At 48.2% G+C, this 25,717-nt stretch overlaps 1 protein-coding gene across 3 annotated transcripts in view; it reads left to right on the top strand.

The window, feature by feature from the left end:
- Positions 1-25,717, top strand: part of DGKB (diacylglycerol kinase beta) — an 849,394-nt gene that overhangs the window by 249,618 nt on the left and 574,059 nt on the right. For all 3 annotated transcript variants that reach the window (XM_068235094.1, XM_068235095.1, XM_068235096.1), the window contains exon 3: positions 298-374. In XM_068235094.1, coding sequence (XP_068091195.1) covers positions 298-374 — 77 coding nt within the window. The remainder of the gene's footprint in view (positions 1-297; positions 375-25,717) is intronic.

Raw genomic sequence — 25,717 nt, 5'->3', positions numbered from 1 at the left:
TGGCAGAGGGAATGGGTCTCTGAAGGTCATTTCACACTGTGAAATCAGAGTTAAGATACACAGAAGGCACAGTAATTTATGGCGGTACTTGGGAGAGGCGTACAGTCCTCGTTTCGGGTGTTTACGATGCGTCATCAGGACAGCGCTCATTGAATGTCACAGTGTCACCGCGGTTTAGTATCACCCCGCTCATATAAATGGGGGCTGCTCTGGCATGACGTGACTGTGCCCAGCTTTAGTTTAGCTACGATAACTCATTCTGTTTTATGTCTCTGTTTTTTTTTTTAATCTTTTAAGATTCCACAAAAAAGCTGAAGGATGTTTTAGAAGAATTTCATGGCAATGGCGTGATGGCGAGATACAACCCGGAGGAGGTAGGTTTTCCCTTCTTTCGTTTCTATGGAAAGATAATGGCCTCAGTTCACTGAGATCATGCTGGTGATAAGGCAAGAAAAAACGTATCACCACACATCGATCAGTATGTTTACTGTTAATTCACTAAAGAAGCTTGCCTTATTAAAGGATACATCCGAGGAGTCGAAGAATAAAAAGAATACACTTACCTGGAGCTTCCTCCAGCCCCTGGCAGCCGTCCTGTGCCCTGGCCGCAGCTCTGCTCCCCGCCGGTGGCCCACAGTCCCCTCCGGTACCAGAGGCCTTCTTGTGTTCCAGCGCGCGTCTCACATAGTCGAGCAGATGTCATCCGGACTGTACTGCGCAAGCGCAGTAGTTCTGCGCATTACAGTCCAATTGACGTCACTGTGACTCAGTGAGCTGCATCCTGGAGAGCATGAGAAACCGACCTGGAAGCCTACCTGGCAAGGTTGGCTTCTCCAACAGAGGGGACCGGGAGCCACCGGAGCTGCCATGAGGGCACAGGATGGTTGCCAGGGCAGGGAGGAAGCCCCAGGTAAGTGGATTTTTAGATTTTTGTACTCCTCGGACCTTCCCTTTAAGGTGTAGACAGAGCTGGGACAAGGTCCTCCAGCACCCAAGGCTTAGTCACCAAAGTGCGCCCCTCCATCCCTCCCACCCCAGCTGTCACACACTGATTGCTAGACTAAGAGGTGCCCCAGGGCCCCCAACTCCCCCCCCCAACACCTTAATCTCTAGTTATCTGGCTTGCAGTCACTGCCATGTATCCCCTTTTCTTATTTCTTTCTGCTTCAAACACAATTAGGAATGACAGCTGAATGAATTCTGCGCCCCCTCTTACACTGCGCCCTGAGGCTGGAGCCTCTCCAGCCTATGCCTCGGCCCGGCCCTGGGTGTAGAGATACGTTTTTATAGTGAGAGAGTTATCTTATCACTTCAGTCCTTAAGTTACCTCCTCTGTAGTTATTTTCCCATGCAGTTCATTAACACCTGTCTGTAACTTTAGAATTCTGGAGTTATTTTAAGGATTGAAGAGTTAACTTTAAAGATCTCTCCTTAACTTAAAGACAGAAGAGTTAACTTTAGGTTTGCCTGAGGTAAAATGTTTCCTGAATACTACATGCCTCATCACCATGGTGATAACTCTAGAAACATTGTTAAAGACAGGCGAAAAGCTTAGTGAATTGAGGCCAATGCCTGTGAAGATGGCTGGTTGAGTTGTGAGTGGATCCTTGTGGGCACAATGAGGCTGAGTGTTGTTTCTGAACTGTTATTCAAGAGCCTGGTGATTTGGGCTCCCAATACTGAGTTAAAGTGAACCGAGCACCTTTTTTAGTGCCCAGGGCAACTCAACAGCACATTAAAAAGGCATGACAACAGTGTGGCACATTAATGAAAAAACTTCAATTTCACCTCTTCTTTATACATTTAAAGTTTAGCAGAGGGTTGTATTGCCCTACTTCTGAGGCCTGCCCAACCGCAGAAGTTTCAGGCAGATTAGGACTGATGTAATTATTTTATTGCACGCATTAGCAGAGAGAAAACACAAGCTTTCATCAGCAAGGGGGTGGGGAGCTAGGACACTGCGTTAAAGAGTTTAGAGAAGTCACAGATGCTATCTTCACACCTTACGCTGGATAAATGATGGGCAGCTAGAAGGGGAGGGGAAACATGGCAACTCCTATCACTATTAGAAACCAAGGGAAAAAAATGGCGCTTGGTTCCATTTAACCTTATAGCCCTTACAACCTTGGGGCCTGATTCACAAAGCGGTGCTAACAGTTAGCACGCTGGTGAAAAGCCCTTTATCACGCCTAAACTCAGTTTAGGCATGATAAGTTTAGGTGTGATAAGTTTAGGTGTGATAAGTTTAGGCATGATAAGTTTAGGCATGATAAGTTTAGGTGTGATAAGTTTAGGCATGATAAGTTTAAGCACCAACTGCGTTAGCACCGCAGTGCACAGCTAATCAAAAGTTTTGCGCTAGCAAAGTCTGGTGCACTTCGCATAGAGTTTAATGGCGCTGCTTTGCGTGCGGGACTTTGCACGCTATCTACACTTACCTAAACTTAGCATGCCTAAACTTATCACACCTAAACTTATCACACCTAAACTTATCACGCCTAAACTGGCTTTTCACCAGCGTGGTGCAATGGTTATCACGCCTAAAGTCTCTAACTGGGTTAGCACTGCTTTGTGAATCGAGCCCTAAGTATTGTTACCTTGTTTAAAGGATGCCAGTAGGTTCGTATGTCCCTCGCCATTTTCCCGGTCCTCCTCCTTGCTCAGCTGTTTGTCCCACTCTTGCAGCCCAGTTGCCCAAGTAACGCAATACTGCGGCAGGCATCCTTGATTGGGCTGCCCTGACCGGAAGCATTTTGCTCATGCGCGGACACAAGGCCTGACATAGTCTGCGCCTGGCCACGGGAGCGCGATCAAGGATGCACTTCAGCGGGCCCGGACCAATGAATGTCCAGTACCGCGAGATTAGTGTGCGTCAGCTGCAGGATCGGGACAAACAGGAGAAGGGAGGAAGAGGCCTGGGAGGACGGAGAGTAACATACAAACCAATGGGAGCTCAAACCAAATCCGGACTCAAACTCCCTAAACTTCCCAAAACTAATCTTAATCTCTAACTTATTCCTAACTTTGCCCTCATCCTCTGACTTCCCCCTAACTACGGCCTCATCCTCTGTACTTTCTCTAATTCTGACCTTATCCTGTGACTTTTCTATAAATCTGACCTCATCCTCTGACTTATCCCTAACTCTGACCACATCCTCTGACCTCATCCTCTGACTTATCCCTAACTCTGACCTCATCCTCTGACCTCATCCTCTGACTTATGCCTAACTCTGACCTCATCCTCTGACCTCTACCTAACTGTAATACATCCTCCAATCTCTACCTAACTCTGACCTAATCTTCAGACATCTTCCTTATTGGCCCATACTCACGGGCAACTTTTTGGCATGTCTCTAGCACACGGGAGCGTGTGCGCGACATGTCGGCGACAGCTCGTCGCCAGGCCCCTCCACATACACACGGCGGAGGGACCTGGCAACTGATGCGGTGGAAGCTGTCGCTGTTGTCCCTCCCCCCACCGGAAGCGCCGTCTATTTGCAATTATGTTGCTGTCGCTAGTCCGCGTACACACGCCGCATACTCACGGGCGACCTGTCGCCGCAACACGCGCGCGCCGCATGTTGCGGCAACAATTTGGCCCGTGATTATGGGCCATTACTCTGATCTCATCCTCTGACCTTATCCTCTGACCTCATCCTCTGACCTCATCCTCTGACCTCTACCTAACTCTGCCCTCATCCTCTAACCTCTACCTAACTCTAATACATCCTCTGACCTCTACCTAACTCTAATACTCTACCTCTACCTAACTTGAATGCATCCTCCGATCTCCACCTAACTCTGACCTCCTCCTCAGACTTCTTCCTTACTCTGACCTCATCCTCTGACCTCTCCCTAAAGGTGGCCATACATGATTCCACTTTTTTTATCAGAAAAGTCCTATCAATGATTCTGCTAGATCAAATAAATCTAAACATTGGGCTGAGGTACCATACACAAGTACAATGAACCATGCCTGCAGCAGGTTACCGGTACCAGAATAGGAGGGGTAAATTCATCTTATACCACTCAGTGCACTTGGGTCTGCCTGTTCCCGCTCAGGTCTACCAGGATGTTGCTCTCCAGAATAAAAATGGGGAAGATGGGTAGGGGCGATGGCCACCTGTAGTGTGCTCACCTCTAGGGCAGCAACTGCTGCATTCGATTGGTCCAAGAACTAACAAAACATTTGCATATTTATAGGCAACAAGGTAGAAATGGCAGCACATCCTAAGACCAGGTTGCAGCTGAATGACTATCAACTGAGGTGTGCAGAGCCCCCTAGAGGCAACATACAGTACGCACCTTGTATTCAAAACAGGTGCTACAATTATGCACTAGACTAGAGCACTATAAATGGAATGCAAACATAAATATCAAATGGGAGCAGCTAGCCACAAGGTAAACTTACATTTTTTTTAGACAGCAGGGAGAGGTGGTAGCGCTTCCCAAAGCAGGCTGCATCTGAACGAGCCTAATTATAGGCTTCAGGCCTTAGAAATAATAATACCAGCATCTCATCGACCATCCTTATCCTGTATTTCTAAGTATAAAAAATTATGCTCTTACTGTGGGTATAGTCTTCAATCATCCTTCAGTATTCCTCATCATAGGGTCAGCGTGAGAGAAGGCATGGAAAAACATGATGACCGCAATATGTGACCGCATTGTGTTCATACTGAGTTTGTTTCACTGCTTGATCCTCGATTTTATTACATTTACGGTTTTGCAGCCAAAGCAGAACAGATCACGTCACGCTCAGGGAACTGCGCTGTGATGCCACCGTGGTTCAGATGCCGCTGCGCCATCCACACGCTACACAAACCCTCATAATGCAAATTCCAAAAAGTGATTTATATCATCCCTATAGTTCCAAAGGGTTGAGTAACTCTCAGAAGTCAGAGCGACCAAGCAGGACATGCGACCTCCCCCCTCCCATCACCATCATTCTGACCCAAATGCAGCAGCGATCCCCGCTGCACAGATGCATTGTGGGTTACAGGTGAGATGCGCTCTTTCATCTCATATTCATAGGATTTACCAATCGCTGAGATAAGCAGGATATCTGCCCAGCCATGGAGAATATAAATCACACTTTATCTCCAGACCGCCGACTCTTTTATTAAAACAAAATAAAGAAAAGGCCCGAAGCAGCCAGAATAGGGAATGCAATATTACCAGGAAATATCTTCTGCCGGTGATCGTCCTCATTCAGGGGCGTAACAATAGACCCAGCAAGGGATGCCTCCACAGGGGGGCCCAGAAGCCACAAGGGGCCCATGGGGGGAAGAGTTTGAGAGACTGACAATTAAGGGCATGGAGAGAAAAATGTATTCAGCGCTCGCACCATTGTTATATTGACTGTATGTGTCCACCACACAGATAAGGAATCATACACACTTTGGAATTTGAACACTGTCCCTGCTCCCTAGGGGTCATAAAAACCATCTGTTTATCACTGCTGAAAAGTTCTGATGACTTCATGTACAGCGTTACAAACAAAGGAGTCATATTTTGAAAAAAAGTTGTAGACTTTCCCTTATTCAGCAATCACTCCAATATTCCTAGATTCTTATCACACACAGTGTAGTGACCTTATGGTGTCGAATTACTTTTACAACACAATGGAGTGGGTGAGATTGATGTCTGACTGTCAGTGCCTAGTGTTGGACGAACAGTGTTCGCCACTGTTCGGGTTCTGCAGAACATCACCCTGTTCGGGTGATGTTCGAGTTCGACCGAACACCTGATGGTGTTCGGCCAAACCGTTCGGCCATATGGCCGAACTAAGAACGCATGGCCGAACGTTCCCCGAACGTTCGGCTAGCGCTGTGATTGGCCGAACGGGTCACGTAGTTCGGACCCGAACGCGCTCTGATTGGCCGAATGGGTCACGTGGTTCGGGTAAATAAATACCCGATCCACGTAATTTCTCCGCCATTTGTCTGTGGGTTTAGCTTTGGGTAGGCAGGCAGGGTAGTTCTCTCTCCAGCCAGGCTAGCCAGGGTCCCCCCAGTCATTGTGTCGCTGCTGGGAACAGTAGTACACCGCTCACCCACACTATATAGCATTGTGTTTACTGCCACTCTGTGTACACCGCTCACCCACCACTGTATAGCATTGTGTTTACTGCCACTCTGTGTCTCTGCTGGGAACAGTAGTACACCGCTCACCCGCCACTGTATAGCATTGTGCTCTGTGTCGCTGCTGGGAATAGTAGTACACCGCTCACCCACCACTGTATAGCATTGTGCTCTGTGTCGCTGCTGGGAACAGTAGTACACCGCTCACCCACCACTGTATAGCATTGTGCTCTGTGTCGCTGCTGGGAATAGTAGTACACCGCTCACCCACCACTGTATAGCATTGTGCTCTGTGTCGCTGCTGGGAATAGTAGTACACCGCTCACCCACCACTGTATAGCATTGTGCTCTGTGTCGCTGCTGGGAACAGTAGCACACCGCTCACCCACCACTGTATAGCATTGTGCTCTGTGTCGCTGCTGGGAATAGTAGTACACCACTCACCCACCACTGTATAGCATTGTGCTCTGTGTCGCTGCTGGGAATAGTAGTACACCGCTCACCCACCACTGTATAGCATTGTGCTCTGTGTCGCTGCTGGGAATAGTAGTACACCGCTCACCCACCACTGTATAGCATTGTGCTCTGTGTCGCTGCTGGGAATAGTAGTACACCGCTCACCCACCACTGTATAGCATTGTGCTCTGTGTCGCTGCTGGGAATAGTAGTACACCGCTCACCCACCACTGTATAGCATTGTGCTCTGTGTCGCTGCTGGGAATAGTAGTACACCGCTCACCCACCACTGTATAGCATTGTGCTCTGTGTCGCTACTGGGAATAGTAGTACACCGCTCACCCACCACTGTATAGCATTGTGCTCTGTGTCGCTGCTGGGAATAGTAGTACACCGCTCACCCACCACTGTATAGCATTGTGCTCTGTGTCGCTGCTGGGAACAGTAGTACACCGCTCACCCACCACTGTATAGCATTGTGCTCTGTGTCGCTGCTGGGAATAGTAGTACACCGCTCACCCACCACTGTATAGCATTGTGCTCTGTGTCGCTGCTGGGAATAGTAGTACACCGCTCACCCACCACTGTATAGCATTGTGCTCTGTGTCGCTGCTGGGAATAGTAGTACACCGCTCACCCACCACTGTATAGCATTGTGCTCTGTGTCGCTGCTGGGAACAGTAGTACACCGCTCACCCACCACTGTATAGCATTGTGCTCTGTGTCGCTGCTGGGAACAGTAGTACACCGCTCACCCACCACTGTATAGCATTGTGCTCTGTGTCGCTGCTGGGAACAGTAGTACACCGCTCACCCACCACTGTATAGCATTGTGCTCTGTGTCGCTGCTGGGAACAGTAGTACACCGCTCACCCACCACTGTATAGCATTGTGCTCTGTGTCGCTGCTGGGAATAGTAGTACACCGCTCACCCACCACTGTATAGCATTGTGCTCTGTGTCGCTGCTGGGAACAGTAGTACACCGCTCACCCACCACTGTATAGCATTGTGCTCTGTGTCGCTGCTGGGAATAGTAGTACACCGCTCACCCACAACTGTATAGCATTGTGCTCTGTGTCGCTGCTGGGAACAGTAGTACACCGCTCACCCACCACTGTATAGCATTTCTGTACTGCCACTGTACTGCTGCCAGTCAGCGTGTACTTTAAGGATAAGTGAAATGAAGAAGAAATCCTGTGAAAGAGGGAGGGGCAAGGGAAGAGGTGTTTCCCCTGACGGTTCACGTACAGGCCACAGTGGAGCACCGAAGAATACCCACTCAATACCGCCCATGTTGTCCAGGAAATCAACCCTCACAAATCCAAAAGAACAGGACCAGATAATTAATTGGATGACCTCTCAAGCGTCCAGCAGTGGGTTAAGCAGCACCAGCACATCACGCACGAGGTCCGAGTCCTCAGCCAGTTACAAGGAGCCAGTGGGCACAAAGCTGACACAACCGGCAGCGACACCACGCACACAACTGCCAAATAACCAGTCCGAAGAATTTCCTCAGGACACAATGGGGTATTCGCAGGAGCTATTCCCAGCCCAACAAACTTCCACCTTTCAAAGGTCAATGGAACAGCCAGAAATGTTGTGCCCGGATTCACAACCATTTACTGTGGGAAATGCACCGCGCACTGAAATGCAAGGCGAGTCCGAGGACTTTGAAACCCAAATCCCAGAGCAAGTTGGGCAGGAGGGGTTTCAATTGCAGGAGGTCGGCCGAGAAGATCTGGAAGACGACGTTGGAGTGAGCTGCGCAGAGGTTGTTCTGGGGAGCTCTACTCCACGGCGGCGGCCCACAATCACATATGACGAGTTTGAGGAGATGGAAGAGGAGGGTTTGGACAATGTGGACACAGACCCAGATTTTGTATGTGAAGGAAAACATCGCCGTCGTAGCAGCACAGATGAGTCTGTTGAAGAACCCACTGCTGCACGAGTTCGCCTTGTGCCACAAGGTAGGCGGCGCGAAATTTCAGGCACCACAAGCGTGGAAGTTCAAGTGAGACGCAAAAGAGGCGCAAACAGAAATCGCCAGCAAGGCAGGTGCTCCAAAGTCTGGCCTTTCTTTGAAGACTGCAGTGAGGATGGTACCATGGTGATTTGCAAGGTGTGCAAGACCTGCCTGAGCAGGGGGAAAAATATTAACAACCTCTCCACCACCAGCATGACCCGCCACATGGTTTCCAAACATCCCACTCTGTGGGCAAACGCGGCAGGACAGGGTACCAGCAACACTGCCTCCCTTGGGGTCACCAGACTCACCACCAGACACTCCTCAGCAGCAGCAGTAGCCCAGCCATTGCGTGGTTCACAACAACATTCACAAACATCAGACGACGCTGACACTGTCACTTTCCGGAATAGTGCTCTTGAGGTCTCCCAGTCTTCATCAAACACAACAACCAACAGCCCTTCAGTGTGCAGCCCTACGGTTCAGTTGTCTGTCTCGGAGATGTATGAGCGCAAGAGGAAATTGCCAGCAAATGACCCCCGGGGCGTGGCACTAACAGCCAGCATAGCCAAGCTTCTGGCCTGCGAAATGCTGCCATATCGAGTGGTGGAGACAAAGAGCTTCAAGGGCATGATGTCAGTGGCCATCCCACGTTACGTGGTTCCCAGCCGCTACCACTTTGCGCGCTCTGCAGTGCCTGAGTTGCATGAGCACGTGGTCAGCAAAATAACCCGAAGCTTGAAGAATGCCGTTGCCTGCAAGGTTCACCTCACCACTGACACCTGGACGAGTGCGTTCGGCCAGGGTCGATACATCTCCCTTACCGCGCACTGGGTGAACCTTGTGGAGCCTGGCAGCGATTCCTCACCTGCTACGGCGCGGGTGTTGCCCACGCCGCAAACAGCTGCACCGCCGTCCCTCCCACTGGATAACAACAGCAGCACCTACCTCTCTGACTCCTTCTCCTCCAACGCATCTCAAAGCTGTACCACATCCGGAAACGCTAACCCAGCAGCAGTAGGGTCGTGGAAGCAGTGCAGCACAGCTGTTGGCATGCGTCAGCAAGCGTTGCTGAAGCTGATCTGCCTTGGGGATAAGCAGCACACAGGGGAGGAAATTTGGAGGGGAATAAAGGAACAGACGGATTTGTGGCTGGCACCGCTGGACCTGAAACCGGGCATGGTTGTGTGTGATAATGGGAGTAATCTCATTCGCGCTTTAAGGTTGGCTAAGCTGACACACATCCCTTGCCTGGCGCACGTGATGAACCTAGTAGTTCAGCGGTTCCTGAGGACATACCCAGGCGTGGCCGATCTTCTGTTGAAGGTGCGACGAGTGGCCAAACATTGTAGAAATTCCAGTACTGCTTCGGGGGCATTCGCCAAGATGCAGGAGCGCTTCAATCTCCCCCACCATCGCTTGCTGTGTGATGTCCCTACGTGCTGGAATTCTACGCTGCACATGCTAGCCCGCTTTTGCGAGCAGAAGAGTGCAGTGGTCCAGTACATGACGGCGCAGTACCGAGGCGCATCCGGACAGCTGCCAAGCTTCTGTGGATCCGATTGGGCCAACATGTTGGACCTCTGCCAAGTCCTCCAAAATTTTGAGCAATCCACGTTGCTTGTGAGCAGTAACTACTCTTCAGTCAGCATTACCATACCACTGCTGTGTTTACTGAAGAAGTCAATGTTGAAAATCAAGGAAACAGCTGTCATGATGCAACTGGGGGAATCTGAAGGAGAAAACGATCAGCGTGATGATACCAACATCAGGCCATTAGTGTTGGGCGAACAGTGTTCGCCACTGTTCGGGTTCTGCAGAACATCACCCTGTTCGGGTGATGTTCGAGTTCGGCCGAACACCTGACGGTGCTCGGCCAAACCGTTCGGCCACATGGCCGAACTAAGAGCGCATGGCCGAACGTTCCCCGAACGTTCGGCTAGCGCTGTGATTGGCCGAACGGGTCACGTGGTTCGGACCCGAACGCGCTCTGATTGGCCGAACGGTCACGTGGTTCGGGTAAATAAATACCCGAACCACGTCATATCTCCGCCATTTGTCTGTGGGTTTAGCTTTGGGTAGGCAGGCAGGGTAGTTCGCGCTCCAGCCACGCTAGCCAGGGTCCCCCCCAGTCATTGTGTGTCACTGCTGGGAACAGTAGTACACCGCTCGTTCAGCCACACTATATAGCATTCTGTGTACTGTTCTGTGTCTGCTGGGAATAGTGGTACACCGCTCGTTCAGCCACACTATATAGCATTCTGTGTACTGTTCTGTGTCTGCTGGGAACAGTAGTACACCGCTCGTTCAGCCACACTATATAGCATTCTGTGTACTGTTCTGTGTCTGCTGGGAACAGTAGTACACCGCTCGTTCAGCCACACTATATAGCATTCTGTGTACTGTTCTGTGTCTGCTGGGAACAGTAGTACACCGCTCGTTCAGCCACACTATATAGCATTCTGTGTACTGTTCTGTGTCTGCTGGGGATAGTGGTACACCGCTCGTTCAGCCACACTATATAGCATTCTGTGTACTGTTCTGTGTCTGCTGGGAACAGTAGTACACCGCTCTTTCAGCCACACTATATAGCATTCTGTGTACTGTTCTGTGTCTGCTGGGAACAGTAGTACACCGCTCGTTCAGCCACACTATATAGCATTCTGTGTACTGTTCTGTGTCTGCTGGGAACAGTAGTACACCGCTCGTTCAGCCACACTATATAGCATTCTGTGTACTGTTCTGTGTCTGCTGGGAACAGTAGTACACCGCTCGTTCAGCCACACTATATAGCATTCTGTGTACTGTTCTGTGTCTGCTGGGAATAGTGGTACACCGCTCGTTCAGCCACACTATATAGCATTCTGTGTACTGTTCTGTGTCTGCTGGGAATAGTGGTACAACGCTCGTTCAGCCACACTATATAGCATTCTGTGTACTGTTCTGTGTCTGCTGGGAATAGTGGTACACCGCTCGCTCAGCCACACTATATAGCATTCTGTGTACTGTTCTGTGTCTGCTGGGAACAGTAGTACACCGCTCGTTCAGCCACACTATATAGCATTCTGTGTACTGTTCTGTGTCTGCTGGGAACAGTAGTACACCGCTCGTTCAGCCACACTATATAGCATTCTGTGTACTGTTCTGTGTCTGCTGGGAATAGTGGTACACCGCTCGTTCAGCCACACTATATAGCATTCTGTGTACTGTTCTGTGTCTGCTGGGAATAGTGGTACACCGCTCACCCGCCACTGTATAGCATTGTGCTCTGTGTCGCTGCTGGGAATAGTGGTACACCGCTCACCCGTCACTGTATAGCATTGTGCTCTGTGTCGCTGCTGGGAATAGTGGTACTGTATAGCATTTCTGTACTGCCACTGTACTGCTGCCAGTCAGCGTGTACTGTAAGGATAAGTGAAATGAGGAAGAAATCCGGTGAAAGAGGGAGGGGCAAGGGAAGAGGTGTTTCCCCTGACGGTTCACGTACAGGCCACAGGGGAGCACCCAAGAAAACCCACTCAATACCGCCCATGTTGTCCAGGACAACAACCCTCACAAATCCAAAAGAACAGGACCAGATAATTACTTGGATGACCTCTCAAGCGTCCAGCAGTGGGTTAAGCAGCACCAGCACATCACGCACGAGGTCCGAGTCCTCAGCCAGTTACAAGGAGCCAGTGGGCACAAAGCTGACACAACCGGCAGCGACACCACGCACACAACTGCCAGATAACCAGTCCGATGAATTACCTCAGGACACAATGGGGTATTCGCAGGAGCTATTCCCAGCCCAACAAACTTCCACCTTTCAAAGGTCAATGGAGGAACAGCCAGAAATGTTGTGCCTGGATTCACAACCGTTAACTGTGGGAAATGCACCGCGCACTGAAATACAAGGCGAGTCCGAAGAGGACTCGGAAACCCAAATCCCAGAGCAATTTGGGCAGGAGGGGTTGCAATTGCAGGAGGTCGGCCGACAAGATCTGGAAGACGACGTTGGAGTGTGCTGCGCAGAGGTTGTTGTGGGGAGCTCTACTCCACGGCGGCGGCCCACAATGACATATGACGAGTTTGAGGAGATGGAAGAGGAGGGTATGGACAATGTGGACAGAGACCCAGATTTTGTTTGTGAACGAGAACATCGCCGTCGTAGCAGCAGCACAGATGAGTCTGTTGAAGAACCCACTGCTGCACGAGCTCGCCTTGTGCCACAAGGTAGGCGGCGCGCAATTTCAGGCACCACAAGCGTGGAAGTTCAAGTGAGAGGCAAAAGAGGAGCAAACAGAAATCGCCAGCAAGGAGGCAGGTGCTCCAAAGTCTGGGCTTTCTTTGAAGACTGCACTGAGGATGTTACCATGGCGATTTGCAAGGTGTGCAAGACCCGCCTGAGCAGGGGGAAAAGTATTAACAACCTCTCCACCACCAGCATGAGCCGTCACATGCTATCCAAACATCCCACTCTTTGGGCAAACGCGTCAGGACAGGGTACCAGAAACAACACTGCCTCCCTTGGGTTCACCAGACCCGCCTCAGCAGCAGCAGTAGCCCAGCCATTGCGTGGTTCACAACATTCACAAACATCAGACGACGCTGACACTGTCACTTTCCGGAGTAGTGCTCTTGAGGTCTCCCAGTGTTCTTCAAACACAACAACCAACAGCCCTTCCGTGTGCAGCGCTACGGTTCAGTTGTCTGTGTCGGAGATGTTTGAGCGCAAGAGGAAATTGCCAGCAAATGACCCCCGGGCCGTGGCAGTAACAGCCAGCATAGCCAAGCTTCTGGCCTGCGAAATGCTGCCATATCGATTGGTGGAGACAAACAGCTTCAAGGGCATGATGTCAGTGGCCATCCCACGTTACGTGGTTCCCAGCCGCTACCACTTTGCACGCTCTGCAGTGCCTGAGTTGCATGAGCACGTGGTCAGCAAAATAACCCGAAGCTTGAAGAATGCCGTTGCCTGCAAGGTTCACCTCACCACTGACACCTGGACGAGTGCGTTCGGCCAGGGTCGATACATCTCCCTTACCGCGCACTGGGTGAACCTTGTGGAGCCTGGCAGCGATTCCTCACCTGCTACGGCACGGGTGTTGCCCACGCCACAAACAGCTGCACCGCCGTCCCTCCCACTGGATAACAGCAGCACCTACCTCTCTGACTCCTTCTCCTCCAACGCATCTCAAAGCTGTACCTCATCCGGAAACGCTAACCCAGCAGCAGTAGGATCGTGGAAGCAGTGCAGCACAGCTGTTGGCATGCGTCAGCAAGCGTTGCTGAAGCTAATCTGCCTTGGGGATAAGCAGCACACAGGGGAGGAAATTTGGAAGGGAATAAAGGAACAGACGGATTTGTGGCTGGCACCGCTGGACCTGAAACCGGGCATGGTTGTGTGTGATAATGGGAGTAATCTCATTCGCGCTTTAAGGTTGGCTAAGCTGACACACATCCCTTGCCTGGCGCACGTGATGAACCTAGTAGTTCAGCGGTTCCTGAGGACATACCCAGGCGTGGCCGATCTTCTGTTGAAGGTGCGTCGAGTGGCCAAACATTGTAGAACTTCCAGTACTGCTTCGGGGGCACTCGCCAAGATGCAGGAGCGCTTCAATCTCCCCCACCATCGCTTGCTGTGTGATGTCCCTACGCGCTGGAATTCTACGCTGCACATGCTAGCCCGCTTTTGCGAGCAGAAGAGTGCAGTGGTCCAGTACATGACGGCGCAGTACCGAGGCGCATCCGGCCAGCTGCCAAGCTTCTGTGGATCCGATTGGGCCAACATGTTGGACCTCTGCCAAGTCCTCCAAAATTTTGAGCAATCCACGTTGCTTGTGAGCAGTGACAACTCTTCAGTCAGCATTACCATACCACTGCTGTGTTTACTGAAGAGGTCGATGTTAAAAATCAAGGAAACAGCTGTCATGATGCAACTGGGGGAATCTGAAGGAGAAAACGATCAGCGTGATGGTACCAACATCAGGCCATCCGCCTCAGGGAACGCTGGCCCCAGCAGCTATGACGAAGAAGAGGAGGAGGAACAGCTGGAGTTGGAGCAGGAATTTCATGCCACCACTGACGAGGGCCAGAGCGGTGCACGTTGGACTTCCACAATTCAACGCGAATGGTCAGCAGAAGCAGACCAGGAGGAAGGTGACGACTATGATGCATCACAACAACTATCACAACGCTCACAAGAGGATGATGAGGATTCTGGTAGGACTCTGGCACACATGGCTCAATTCATGCTAGACTGCATTGAACGTGACCCACGCATTGTGCGCATTCTGGACAACACCAATTACTGGGTTTATACCCTTCTGGATCCACGGTACAAACACAATGTTCCAAAACTGCTTGAAGAAAGAGTCAGACAGGTCAAAATGGAAGAATACCAGCAGGCCCTTGTGGAGACTTTAGAGAGGAGATTGACATCCTCCCCCTCCTCTAGCCAGTTGTACGCAGACAGACTGACTTCCGCAAACCCAGGACGACCAGGAGGGCAGCAAACAACGCAAGCCGCAGCTAGTACCCAAAAGGGAATGGTATCGGCAGTGTCCTTGGAGTGGGAAAATTTTCTGACACCCATGCAGCAGCAGCCCACAGAACAGCAAGCGTGCAGATCCACCTCCAACACCGATCGCCTGGAGAAGATGGTCAAGGACTACATGTCAGATGACGTAGCTGTGTCTAACAATCCATCTGCACCCTTCAACTATTGGGTATCGAAGCTAGACACCTGGCACGAACTGGCAATGTACGCAATAGAGGTGCTGGCTTGCCCGGCAGCCAGCGTTATGTCGGAACGCTGTTTCAGTGCTGCCGGAGGCATCGTCACAGATCGGCGTATCCGCCTCTCCACAGAAAATGCAGACCGTCTGACTCAAATTAAAATGAATCAATCCTGGATTGGAAACGACTACGCAACACTCCAGGACCCCAACCAAGTAACATGACCAATGAACATCTGGGATGGTTTAGCGTTTCCGGTCCCTGTTTATTGAACCTCTCATCTGTATTACACTTATGACTGCATGGCGGCAAAAAGCATTGCTATATCCGCACGCTTTTTGTCCTCATGCAAGGCCTGTGTTGTTGTGTCTCAAAAAGCTTGGCCTTCTCCTCCTGCGCCTGCTCCTAGTCCTGTTCCATCACGTCTGCTGCTGCTGGGTTAGCATTTCCAGTCCCTGTTTATTGAACCTCTCATCTGTATTACATTTATGACTGCATGGCGGCAAAAAGCATTGCTATATCCGCACGCTTTTTGTCCTCATGCAAGGCCTGGGTTGCGTCTCAAAAAGCGTGGCCTTCTCCTCCTGCGCCTGCTCCTGTTCCATCACGTCTGCTGCTGCTGCTGGGTTAGCGTTGCCGCTCCCTGTTTATGGAACCTCTTATCTTTATTACATTTATGACTGCATGGCGGTACAAAGCATGCTATCCGCACGCTTCTTGCCCTCATGCAAGGCCTGGGTTGTTGTGTCTCACAAAGCGTGGCCTTCTCCTCCTGCACCTGCTCCTGTTCCATCACGTCTGCTGCTGCTGCTGCTGCTGCTGGGTTAGCGTTGCCGGTCCCTGTTTATGGAACCTCTTATCTTTATTACATTTATGACTGCATGGCGGTACAAAGCATGCTATCCGCACGCTTCTTGCCCTCATGCAAGGCCGGGGTTGTTGTGTCTCACAAAGCGTGGCCTTCTCCTCCTGCGCCTCCTCCTGTTCCATCACGTGTGCTGCTGCTGGGTTAGCGTTACCGGTCCCTTTTCCTGGAACCTCTTATATGTATTACATTTATGACTGCATGCCGACAAAAAACATGTTACCTGTGCAAAGAAAACAGACATTTCCCGCATTTAAAAGACAGTTTTCCCTTTGAAACTTTAAAATCGATTTTCTCAAAAACTATAAGCTCTTTTTGCAAATTTTTTTTTTCCTCTTGTACCCACTCCCAAGGTGCACATACCCTGTAAATTTGGGGTATGTAGCATGTAAGGAGGCTTTACAAACCACAAAAGTTCGGGTCCCCATTGACTTCCATTATGTTCGGAGTTCGGGTCGAACACCCGAACATCGCGGCCATGTTCGGCCTGTTCGGCCCGAACCCGAACATCTAGATGTTCGCCCAACACTACAGGCCATCTGCCTCAGGAAACGCTGGCCCCAGCAGCTATGACGAAGAAGAGGAGGAGGAACAGCTGGAGTTGGAGCAGGAATTTCATGCCACCACTGACGAGGGCCAGAGCGGTGCACGTTGGACTTCCACAATTCAGCGCGAATGGTCAGCAGAAGCAGACCAGGAAGAAGGTGACGACTATGATGCATCACAGCTATCACAACGCTCACAAGAGGATGATGAGGATTCTGGCAGGACTCTGGCACAAATGGCTCAATTCATGCTAGACTGCATTGAACGCGACCCACGCATTGTGCGCATTCTGGACAACACCAATTACTGGGTTTATACCCTTCTGGATCCACGGTACAAACACAATGTTCCAAAACTGCTTGAAGAAAGAGTCAGACAGGTCAAAATGGAAGAATACCAGCAGGCCCTTGTGGAGACTTCAGAGAGGAGATTGACATCCTCCCCCTCCTCTAGCCAGTTGTACGCCGACAGACTGACTTCCGCAAACCCAGGACGACCAGGAGGGCAGCAAACAACACAAGCCGCAGCTAGTGCCCAAAAGGGAATGGTATCGGCTGTGTCCTTGGAGTGGGAAAATTTTCTGACATCCATGCAGCAGCCCACAGAACAGCAAGCGTGCAGATCCACCTCCAACACCGATCGCCTGGAGAAGATGGTCAAGGACTACATGTCAGATGGCGTAGCTGTGTTGAACAATCCATCTGCACCCTTCAACTATTGGGTATCGAAGCTAGACACCTGGCACAAACTGGCAATGTACGCAATAGAGGTGCTGGCTTGCCCGGCAGCCAGCGTTATGTCAGAACGCTGTTTCAGTGCTGCCGGAGGCATCGTCACAGATCGGCGTATCCGCCTCTCCACAAAAAATGCAGACCGTCTGACTCAAATTAAAATGAATCAATCCTGGATTGGAAACGACTACGCAACACTCCCGGACCCCAACCAAGTAACATGAACAATGAACATCTGTGATGGGTTAGCGTTTCCGGTCCCTGTTTATTGAACCTCTCATCTGTATTACATTTATGACTGCATGGTGACAAAATGCATTGCTATCCGCACGCTTCTTGTCCTCATGCAAGGCCTGGGTTGTTGTGTCTCAAAGCGTGGCCTTCTCCTCCTGCGCCGCCCTCCTCCTGTTCCATCACGTGTGCTGCTGCTGGGTTAGCGTTACCGGTCCCTTTTCCTGGAACCTCTTATCTGTATTACATTTATGACTGCATGGTGACAAAAAGCATGTTACCTGTGCAAAGAAACATGACATTTTCCGCATTCAAAAGACATTTTTTCCTTTGAAAATTTACAATCAATTTTCTCAAAAACTATAAGCTCTTTTTCAAATATTTTTTTCCCTCTTGTACCCACTCCCAAGGTGCACATACCCTGCAAATTTGGGGTATGTAGCATGTAAGGAAGCTTCACAAAGCACGAAAGTTCGGGTCCCCATTGACTTCCATTATGTTCGGAGTTCGGCGCGAACACCCGAACATCGCGGCCATGTTCGGCGAACGTTCGCGAACCCGAACATCCAGGTGTTCGCCCAACACTATCAGTGCCTCATTGAGACCTTGTTGTCTCATACTGAGTCCAACATCCCGTAATAACAGTATCAATCAGTGACATTCTGAATGTTTTGCCAAAGTTACATTGATACTATATCTTATGTTCAGCATGTCATTGTTGTTCCTCCATATAGCATGTGCTCTCATGTAGTAAAATAATACGGCTGTGTGTGTGTATGTACTGGGAGCAGAGCTGCAACAAGGGACTTGTCGGCTGCAAGGGGCTGGAGGAAGCCCTGGGTAAGTAGATCTGGGGGTAGCATAGATTGCCTGACGTTTCCTTTAAGTCTAAGTGTTTTTATCTGCATGGGGAAAACACATTGGTCCTCAGTTTTCCTGTGCAGAAAGCAAGGGAGGTAGGGGTGGCCCCATCCAAAGTTTCGCAGGGGGGCCCAGTGATGTCTAGTTACGCCCCTGTCCTCACTGCTGAGAACTCAAGACTGGAGCAGACGTGATACAGCTCGCCCACTGCAACCAATCTGATGTCAGCTTATAAACAAAACTAGTATTCTGACTGCTGCTTGCTTTCAATGCAAATGGACATCACTATCCGAATCCTGGCCTGCGTTTGCATGGGTCTCCTCCGGGCACTCTGGTTTCCTTCCAGATCCCAAAACCATACAGATAAGTTAACTGGCTTCCCCAAAAATTGTTCAAAGACTATGATAGGAATGTGGGTGTATGGCAGGGGTTAGATTGTGAGCTCCACTGATGCTGTATAAATCTATCTATATATATAAAATCGGATGTATGTATGTATGTGTGTGTGTGTGTATGTGCCGCGATCACGCGAAAACGGCTTGACCGATTTGAATGAAACTTGGTACACAGATCCCTTACTACCTGGGATGATATGTTCTGGGGGTCTTGCGGCCCCCCTGCACACCTGGGCGGAGCTACAAACAGCAAATCAGATTCCACCCATTCAAGTCAATGGAAAAAATGTAAAAGGCTGCCATTCTCACAGTAATCAAGCCAGAGTCCCCACACATGGCACAGTTGGTCACTTGGTGACCGAGGTTACAAATCCAGGAAAAGTGGGCGGAGCATAAAACAGCCAATCAAATTTCAGCCATTCATTTTAAATGGGAAAATGTAAACTGCAGCCATTCTTAGACTGTTAATCGCAGAGTTCTCAAACTTGCCACACTTGGTCACTGGGTGAATGCGATTAAGATTCAAGAAAGTGGGTGGAGCCTACAACAGCCAATCAAAATTCACCTGTTGATTTTCAAGGGAAATATTTAAACTGCTGCCATTCTTACACTTTTAATGGCAGAGGCTTCAAACTTGCTACAGTCGGTCATTGGGTGATTGGGGTCCAAATGCACTAAAGGGGCGGGGCCACATACAGCCAATCAGATTTCCTTGGTGGATAAACTGCTTCCATTCACACATTTTTGATGCCAGGAACCTGAAAGCTCACAAACTTGATCATTGCGTGACTGTGTGTCCAGGTTACAAAAAGTGGGCGGAGCCAAAACAACTTTTACTGGGAAAATATAAACTGCAGCCATTCTTACACCGTTAATGGCAGGGTTCTCAAACTTTGCACAGTTGGTCATTGGGTGACAGATTAAGATTTTAGAAGGTGGGTGGAGCCTACAACAGCCAATAAAAATTCAGCTTTTGATTTTCAAAGGGAATATTTCACCTGCTAACATTCTCTTATACTGGTAAAAGCAGATGCCTCAAACCTGGTACAGTCGGCCACTGGGTGACTAGGGTCCAAATTCAGGAAGGGGGCAGAGCCACAAACAGCCAGATTTGTTTATTTTTCAATGGGAATATACAAAGTATTGATACCAAGGACCCCAAAGCTGATAAACTTGATAATTGAGTGACTGTATGTCAAGGTTAGAAAAAGTGGGCGGTGCCAACAACTTCATTTTTTACATTGCAGGGTTCCCAAACGTTACACAATTGGCCACTGGGTGACTGGGATGAATATTCAGAATTGTGGGTGGAGCCTACAACAGCCAATCAAAATGTACCTATTGATTTTCAAGGGGAATATTCACATTGCTACCATTCTTACACTGTTAGTGGCAGAGGCCTCAAACCTGATACAGTCAGTCATTGGGTGACTGGGGTCCAAATTCACTAAAGGGGTGGAGCCACAAACAGCCAATCAGATTTGTTAGATTGATTTCAGCCATTCTGTTATTGGCTGGGTTCTCAAACGTGACACAGTTGGCCACTGGGTGACTGGGACTAATATTCAGAAAAGTGGGTGGAGCCTACAGCAGCCAATCAAAATTCACCTTTTGATTTTCAAGGGGAATATTTACATTGCTGCCATTCATACACTCTTAATGGCAGAGGCCTAACATCTGCTACAGTCAGTCACTGGGAGACTGGGGTTTAAATTCTGAAGGGAGCAAGCCAAAAACAGCCAATCAGATGTATTTAATTTCAATGGTAAAATGCAACTTATTGATGCCAAAGACCCCAAAGCTCATAAACTTCGTTATTAAGTGACTGTATGTCAAAATTAGAAATAGTGGGCGGGGCCAAAAACAACTAACTTTTTACATGGGGAGATGTAAACTGCAGCTTTTCTTACACTGTTAATGGCAGGGTTCTCAAACTTCACACAGTTGGTCACTGGGTGACTAGGATTAATATTCGGAAAAGTAGGTGGAGTCTAAAAGAGCCAATCAAAATTCACCTATTAATTTTCAAGGGGAATACTGAAACTGCAGCCATTCTCACACTGTTAATAGCAGAGGCCTCAAACCTGCTACAGTCGGTCGTTAAGTGTTTGGGGTTCAAATTCAGTAAAGGGGCGGAGCCAAAAAAAGCCAGATTTCTTTGCTGGATAAACTGCTTCCATTAGCACAATTTTGATGCCAGGAACCCAAAAGCTCACAAACTTAGTCACTGAGTAGTGACTGTGTGTCAAGGTTACAAAAAGTGGGTGAAGTTAAAAACAGATTTTTCTGGGAAATTGTAAACTGCAGCCCTTCTTCACTGTTAATGGCAGGGTTCTCAAACTTAGCATAGCTGGTTACTGGGTGACTGGCATTAATATTCAGAAAAATGGGTGGAGCCTAAAAATGCCAATTAAAAATCACATGTCACTTTTCAAGGAGAATATTAAAATTGCTGCTATTCTTGCACTGTTAATGGCACAAGCCTCAAACCTGGTACAGTTGGTCATTGGGTCACTGAGGTTCAAATTCAGAAAAGGGGACAGAGCCACAAACAGTGAATCAGATTTGTTTCATTTCATGGGAAAATACAAATTATTGATGCCAAGGACCCCAAAACTCACAAACTTGGGCATTAAGTAGTGACTTTGTGTCCAGGTTACAAAAAGTGGGCGGAGCCAAAAACAAATTTCACTGGGAAAGTGTAAACTGCAGCCCTTCTTACACTGTTTATTTCAGGGTTCCCAATCTTTGCCCAGATGGTCACTGAGTGACTGAGATTAATATTCAGGAGAGTGGGTGGAGCTTATAATAGCCAATCAAAATTCACCTGTTGATTTTCAAGTGGAATATTTACATTGCTGCCATTTTTACACTGTTAATAACAGATGCCTCAAACCTGCTACAGTTGGTCATTGGGTGACTGGGATTCAAATGCTGGAGAGGGGCGGAGCCACTAACAGCCTATCTGATTTGTTTAATTTCTATGGGAATATACAAATTAATGATGCCAAGGACCCCAAAGCTCACAAACTTGGTCATTGAGTGTTTGCGCGTTAGGGTTAGAAAGTGGGCGGAGCCAACACCAGTCAAATACATGCCCGGGCAACGCCGGGTCATCAGTGGGTGGAGACAAATACAAATTTCACTGGGAAAATGTAAACTGCAGCCATTCTGTTAATGGCAGGGTTTTTAAACTTTGCACAGTTGGTCGCTGGGTGACTGGGATTAATATTCAGAAAAGTGGGTGGAGCGTACAAAAGTGAATCAAACTTCACCTGTTGCTTTTCAAGGGGAATATTCAATTGCTGCCATTCTTGCACTGTTAATGGCACAGGCCTCAAACCTGGTACAGTTGGTCATTGGGTGACTGGGGTTCAAATTCAGGAAAAGGGGGTGGAGCCACACACAGCCAATCAGATTTGTTTCATTTCAATGCAGATTATTGATACCACAGACCGAAAAGCTCACAAACTCGGTCATTGAGTAATTGTGTGTTAGGGTTAAAAAAAGTAGGCAGAGCCAACACCAGCCAAATACATACCCGGGCAACGCCGGGCAATCAGCTAGTATATATATAAAATCGTATGTATATGTGTGTGTGTGTGTGTATGTATGTGTGTATGTGCCGCGATCACGCGAAAACGGCTTGACCGATTTGAACGAAACTTGATACACCGATCCCTTACTACCTGGGATGATATGTTCTGGGGGTCTCGCAGCCCCCCTGCACACCTGGGCGGAGCTACAAACAGCAAATCAGATTCCACCCATTCAAGTCAATGGAAAAAATGTAAAAGGCTGCCATTCTCACAGTAATCAAGCCAGAGTCCCCACACATGGCACAGTTGGTCACTTGGTGACCGAGGTTACAATTCCTGGAAAAGTGGGCGGAGCATAAAACAGCCAATCAAATTTCAGCCATTCATTTTAAATGGGAAAATGTAAACTGCAGCCATTCTTAGACTGTTAATCGCAGGGTTCTCAAACTTGCCACACTTGGTCACTGGGTGAATGAGATTAAGATTCAAGAAAATGGGTGGAGCCTACAACAGCCAATCAAAATTCACCTATTGATTTTCAAGGGGAATATTTAAACTGCTGCTATTCTTACACTTTTAATGGCAGAGGCTTCAAACTTGCTACAGTCGGTCATTGGGTGACTGGGGGCCACATACAGCCAATCAGATTTCCTTGGTGGATAAACTGCTTCCATTCACACATTTTTGATGCCAGGAACCTGACAGCTCACAAACTTGGTCATTGAGTGACTGTGTGTCAAGGTTGCAAAAAGTGGCCGGAGCCAAAACAACGTTTACTGGGAAAATATAAACTGCAGCCATTCTTACACTGTTAATGGCAGGGCTCTCAAACACATTGGCACCAATGACAAAGTTAGTGGGAGATGGAAGGTCCTCAAAAATGATTTTCAGGTACTTGGAGATAAACTTAAAGCAAGGACCTCCAAGGTGGTGTTTTCTGAAATACTACCAGTGCCACGTGCTACATCTGAGAGACAGAGGGAGCTTAGGGAGTTAAATAAGTGGCTGAGAAATTGGTGTAGGAAGGAAGGGTTTGGGTTCCTGGAGAACTGGGCAGACTTTGCAGTCGGCTACAGGTTCTACAGCAGGGATGGGCTGCACCTTAATGGGGAGGGTGCAGCTGCATTGGGGGAGAAGATGGCTAAACGGTTGGAGGAGATTTTAAACTAGGATCTGGGGGGAGGCGGGAGGATAAAGTCTCAATACGTAGACAAGATGAGGTAAAAAGACAGTGGGAACCTATCATTATGGAGGGTGGAGAGGGGGGTGGGGACAGTGTAAAGATTAAGGAGGTTGGTAAAAATTCAAGTAGCCCATTTCATGTAAACAAAATTGGTAAATGTGGTGGTAAAAATATAAAGTGCATGGTAACCAATGCTCGGAGCCTTGCAAATAAAATAGACGAACTAGAGTTCATTCTGAATGACAAAGGCTATGACATTGTGGGAATAACCGAGACATAGATGGATGAAAGCCATGACTGGATAGCTAATTTAAAAGGATACAATGTGTTTAGGAGGGATAGAACAGGGAAAAAAGGTGGAGGGGTTTGTCTCTTTGTTAAGAATTCTCTTACAGCTGTCCTCAACGATGAGATGGAGGAAGATTGCGAAGATGTGGAGTCCGTTTGGGTAAATATTCATGGTGGAAATAAAAGTTGCCAATTGCTTATTGGGGTATGCTACAGGACACCTCTTATTAATGAAGCTGCAGAACTGCGATTACTACAGCAGATTGAAAAAGCTGCAGGTAAAAATGAGGTCATAATTATGGGCGACTTCAACTTTCCAGACATTGACTGGAGTATTGAGGCTACCCATTCTGGTAAAAGCAGCAGATTTCTGGCAGCACTACAGGACAATTACTTGACTCAAATGGTAACTGAACCAACTAGGGGGAATGCGTTACTGGATCTGATCATTTCTAATAGACCAGATAATGTATCAAATGTGCAGGTTCAAGAACATTTGGGAAATAGTGATCACAACATGATAACGTTTGATCTGGTGACTGATAGGCCACGGGGCAGCGGGACCACTAAAACTATGAATTTTAGAAAAGCAAAGTTCAATCAAATTAGGCGGGCACTAAGTTTGGTGAACTGGGATAATGTACTACAAGGGGAAGACACTGAAGGGAAATGGCAAGCTTTTAAACTTATACTCAATCAATACTGTAGTATGTATATCCCATATGAAAAAAAAAATGTCTAGGAATAAAAAAAAGGCCTCTATGGATGAATAGAAAGGTTAAAGATAAAATGAAGAGGAAAAAGAATGCCTATAAGGTCTTAAAACAGGAGGGGACCGAGGCTGCACTAAGCAATTATAAGGAGTGCAATAAAAATTGTAAAAAAGAAATTAGGCAGGCAAAGATTGAAGCTGAAAAACAAATCGCTAAGGATATCAAATCTAACCCAAAAAAGTTTTACAAGTACATTAACTCTAAAAAAAGAAAGGTTGACTGTATAGGACTCCTAAACGATGAGGGTGGGAACTCAATGGTGGATGACCAAGGTAAGGCAGAGTTATTAAATGCTTTCTTTGCTTCTGTCTTCACAAAAGAAACAGCACTGTTGCAAACTACAGAGGCGGAAGAGTCTCAATCTTCTAACTGTAATATTAAATACTTAACGCAGGAAGAAGTGAAGGCAAGAGTAAATAAATTAAAAATAGACAAGGCACCTGGCCCAGGTGGCATGCATCCTCGGGTCCTAAGGGAATTAAGTTCAGTTATAGATAAACCCCTTTATAATATCTTTTGTGACTCTCTTGCAACTGGCAGAGTCCCAGTGGATTGGCGTACAGCCCACGTTTTCCCATTATTTAAGAAGGGCAAAAAATCTGATCCAGGAAATTATAGACCTGTAAGCTTAACATCAGTTGTATGCAAACTATTTGAGGGGTTACTAAGAGATACTATACATGACTTCATAGTAGAAAATAATCTTATTTCTCAGCATCAACATGGGTTTACTAAAGACAGGTCCTGTTTGACTAACATGCTCAGCTTTTATGAGGTAGTGAATGCTAATATGGATATTGGGAATGCTGTAGATGTGATATACTTGGACTTTGCAAAGGCCTTCAACACTGTTCCCCACAAAAGTCTGGTGCAAAAGTTGAGGATGCAAGGACTGGGGAAGAGTCTGTGTTCATGGATAGGGAACTGGCTAATGGACAGAAAACAAAGAGTTGTGGTCAATGGATCGTACTCAAAATGGGAGACTGTTAGCAGTGGGGTCCCACAGGGGTCTGTTCTGGGTCCAGTGCTCTTCAATTTATTTATTAATGACCTAGTAGATGCAGTAGTGAGCAATGTTGCTA

The sequence above is a fragment of the Hyperolius riggenbachi genome, chromosome 5 (assembly GCF_040937935.1).
Source record: "Hyperolius riggenbachi isolate aHypRig1 chromosome 5, aHypRig1.pri, whole genome shotgun sequence".
In the NCBI taxonomy this organism is placed as follows: domain Eukaryota; kingdom Metazoa; phylum Chordata; class Amphibia; order Anura; family Hyperoliidae; genus Hyperolius; species Hyperolius riggenbachi.
The sequence above is the reverse complement of the archived record's forward strand: the minus strand, read 5'-3'. Positions and strand labels throughout refer to the sequence as shown.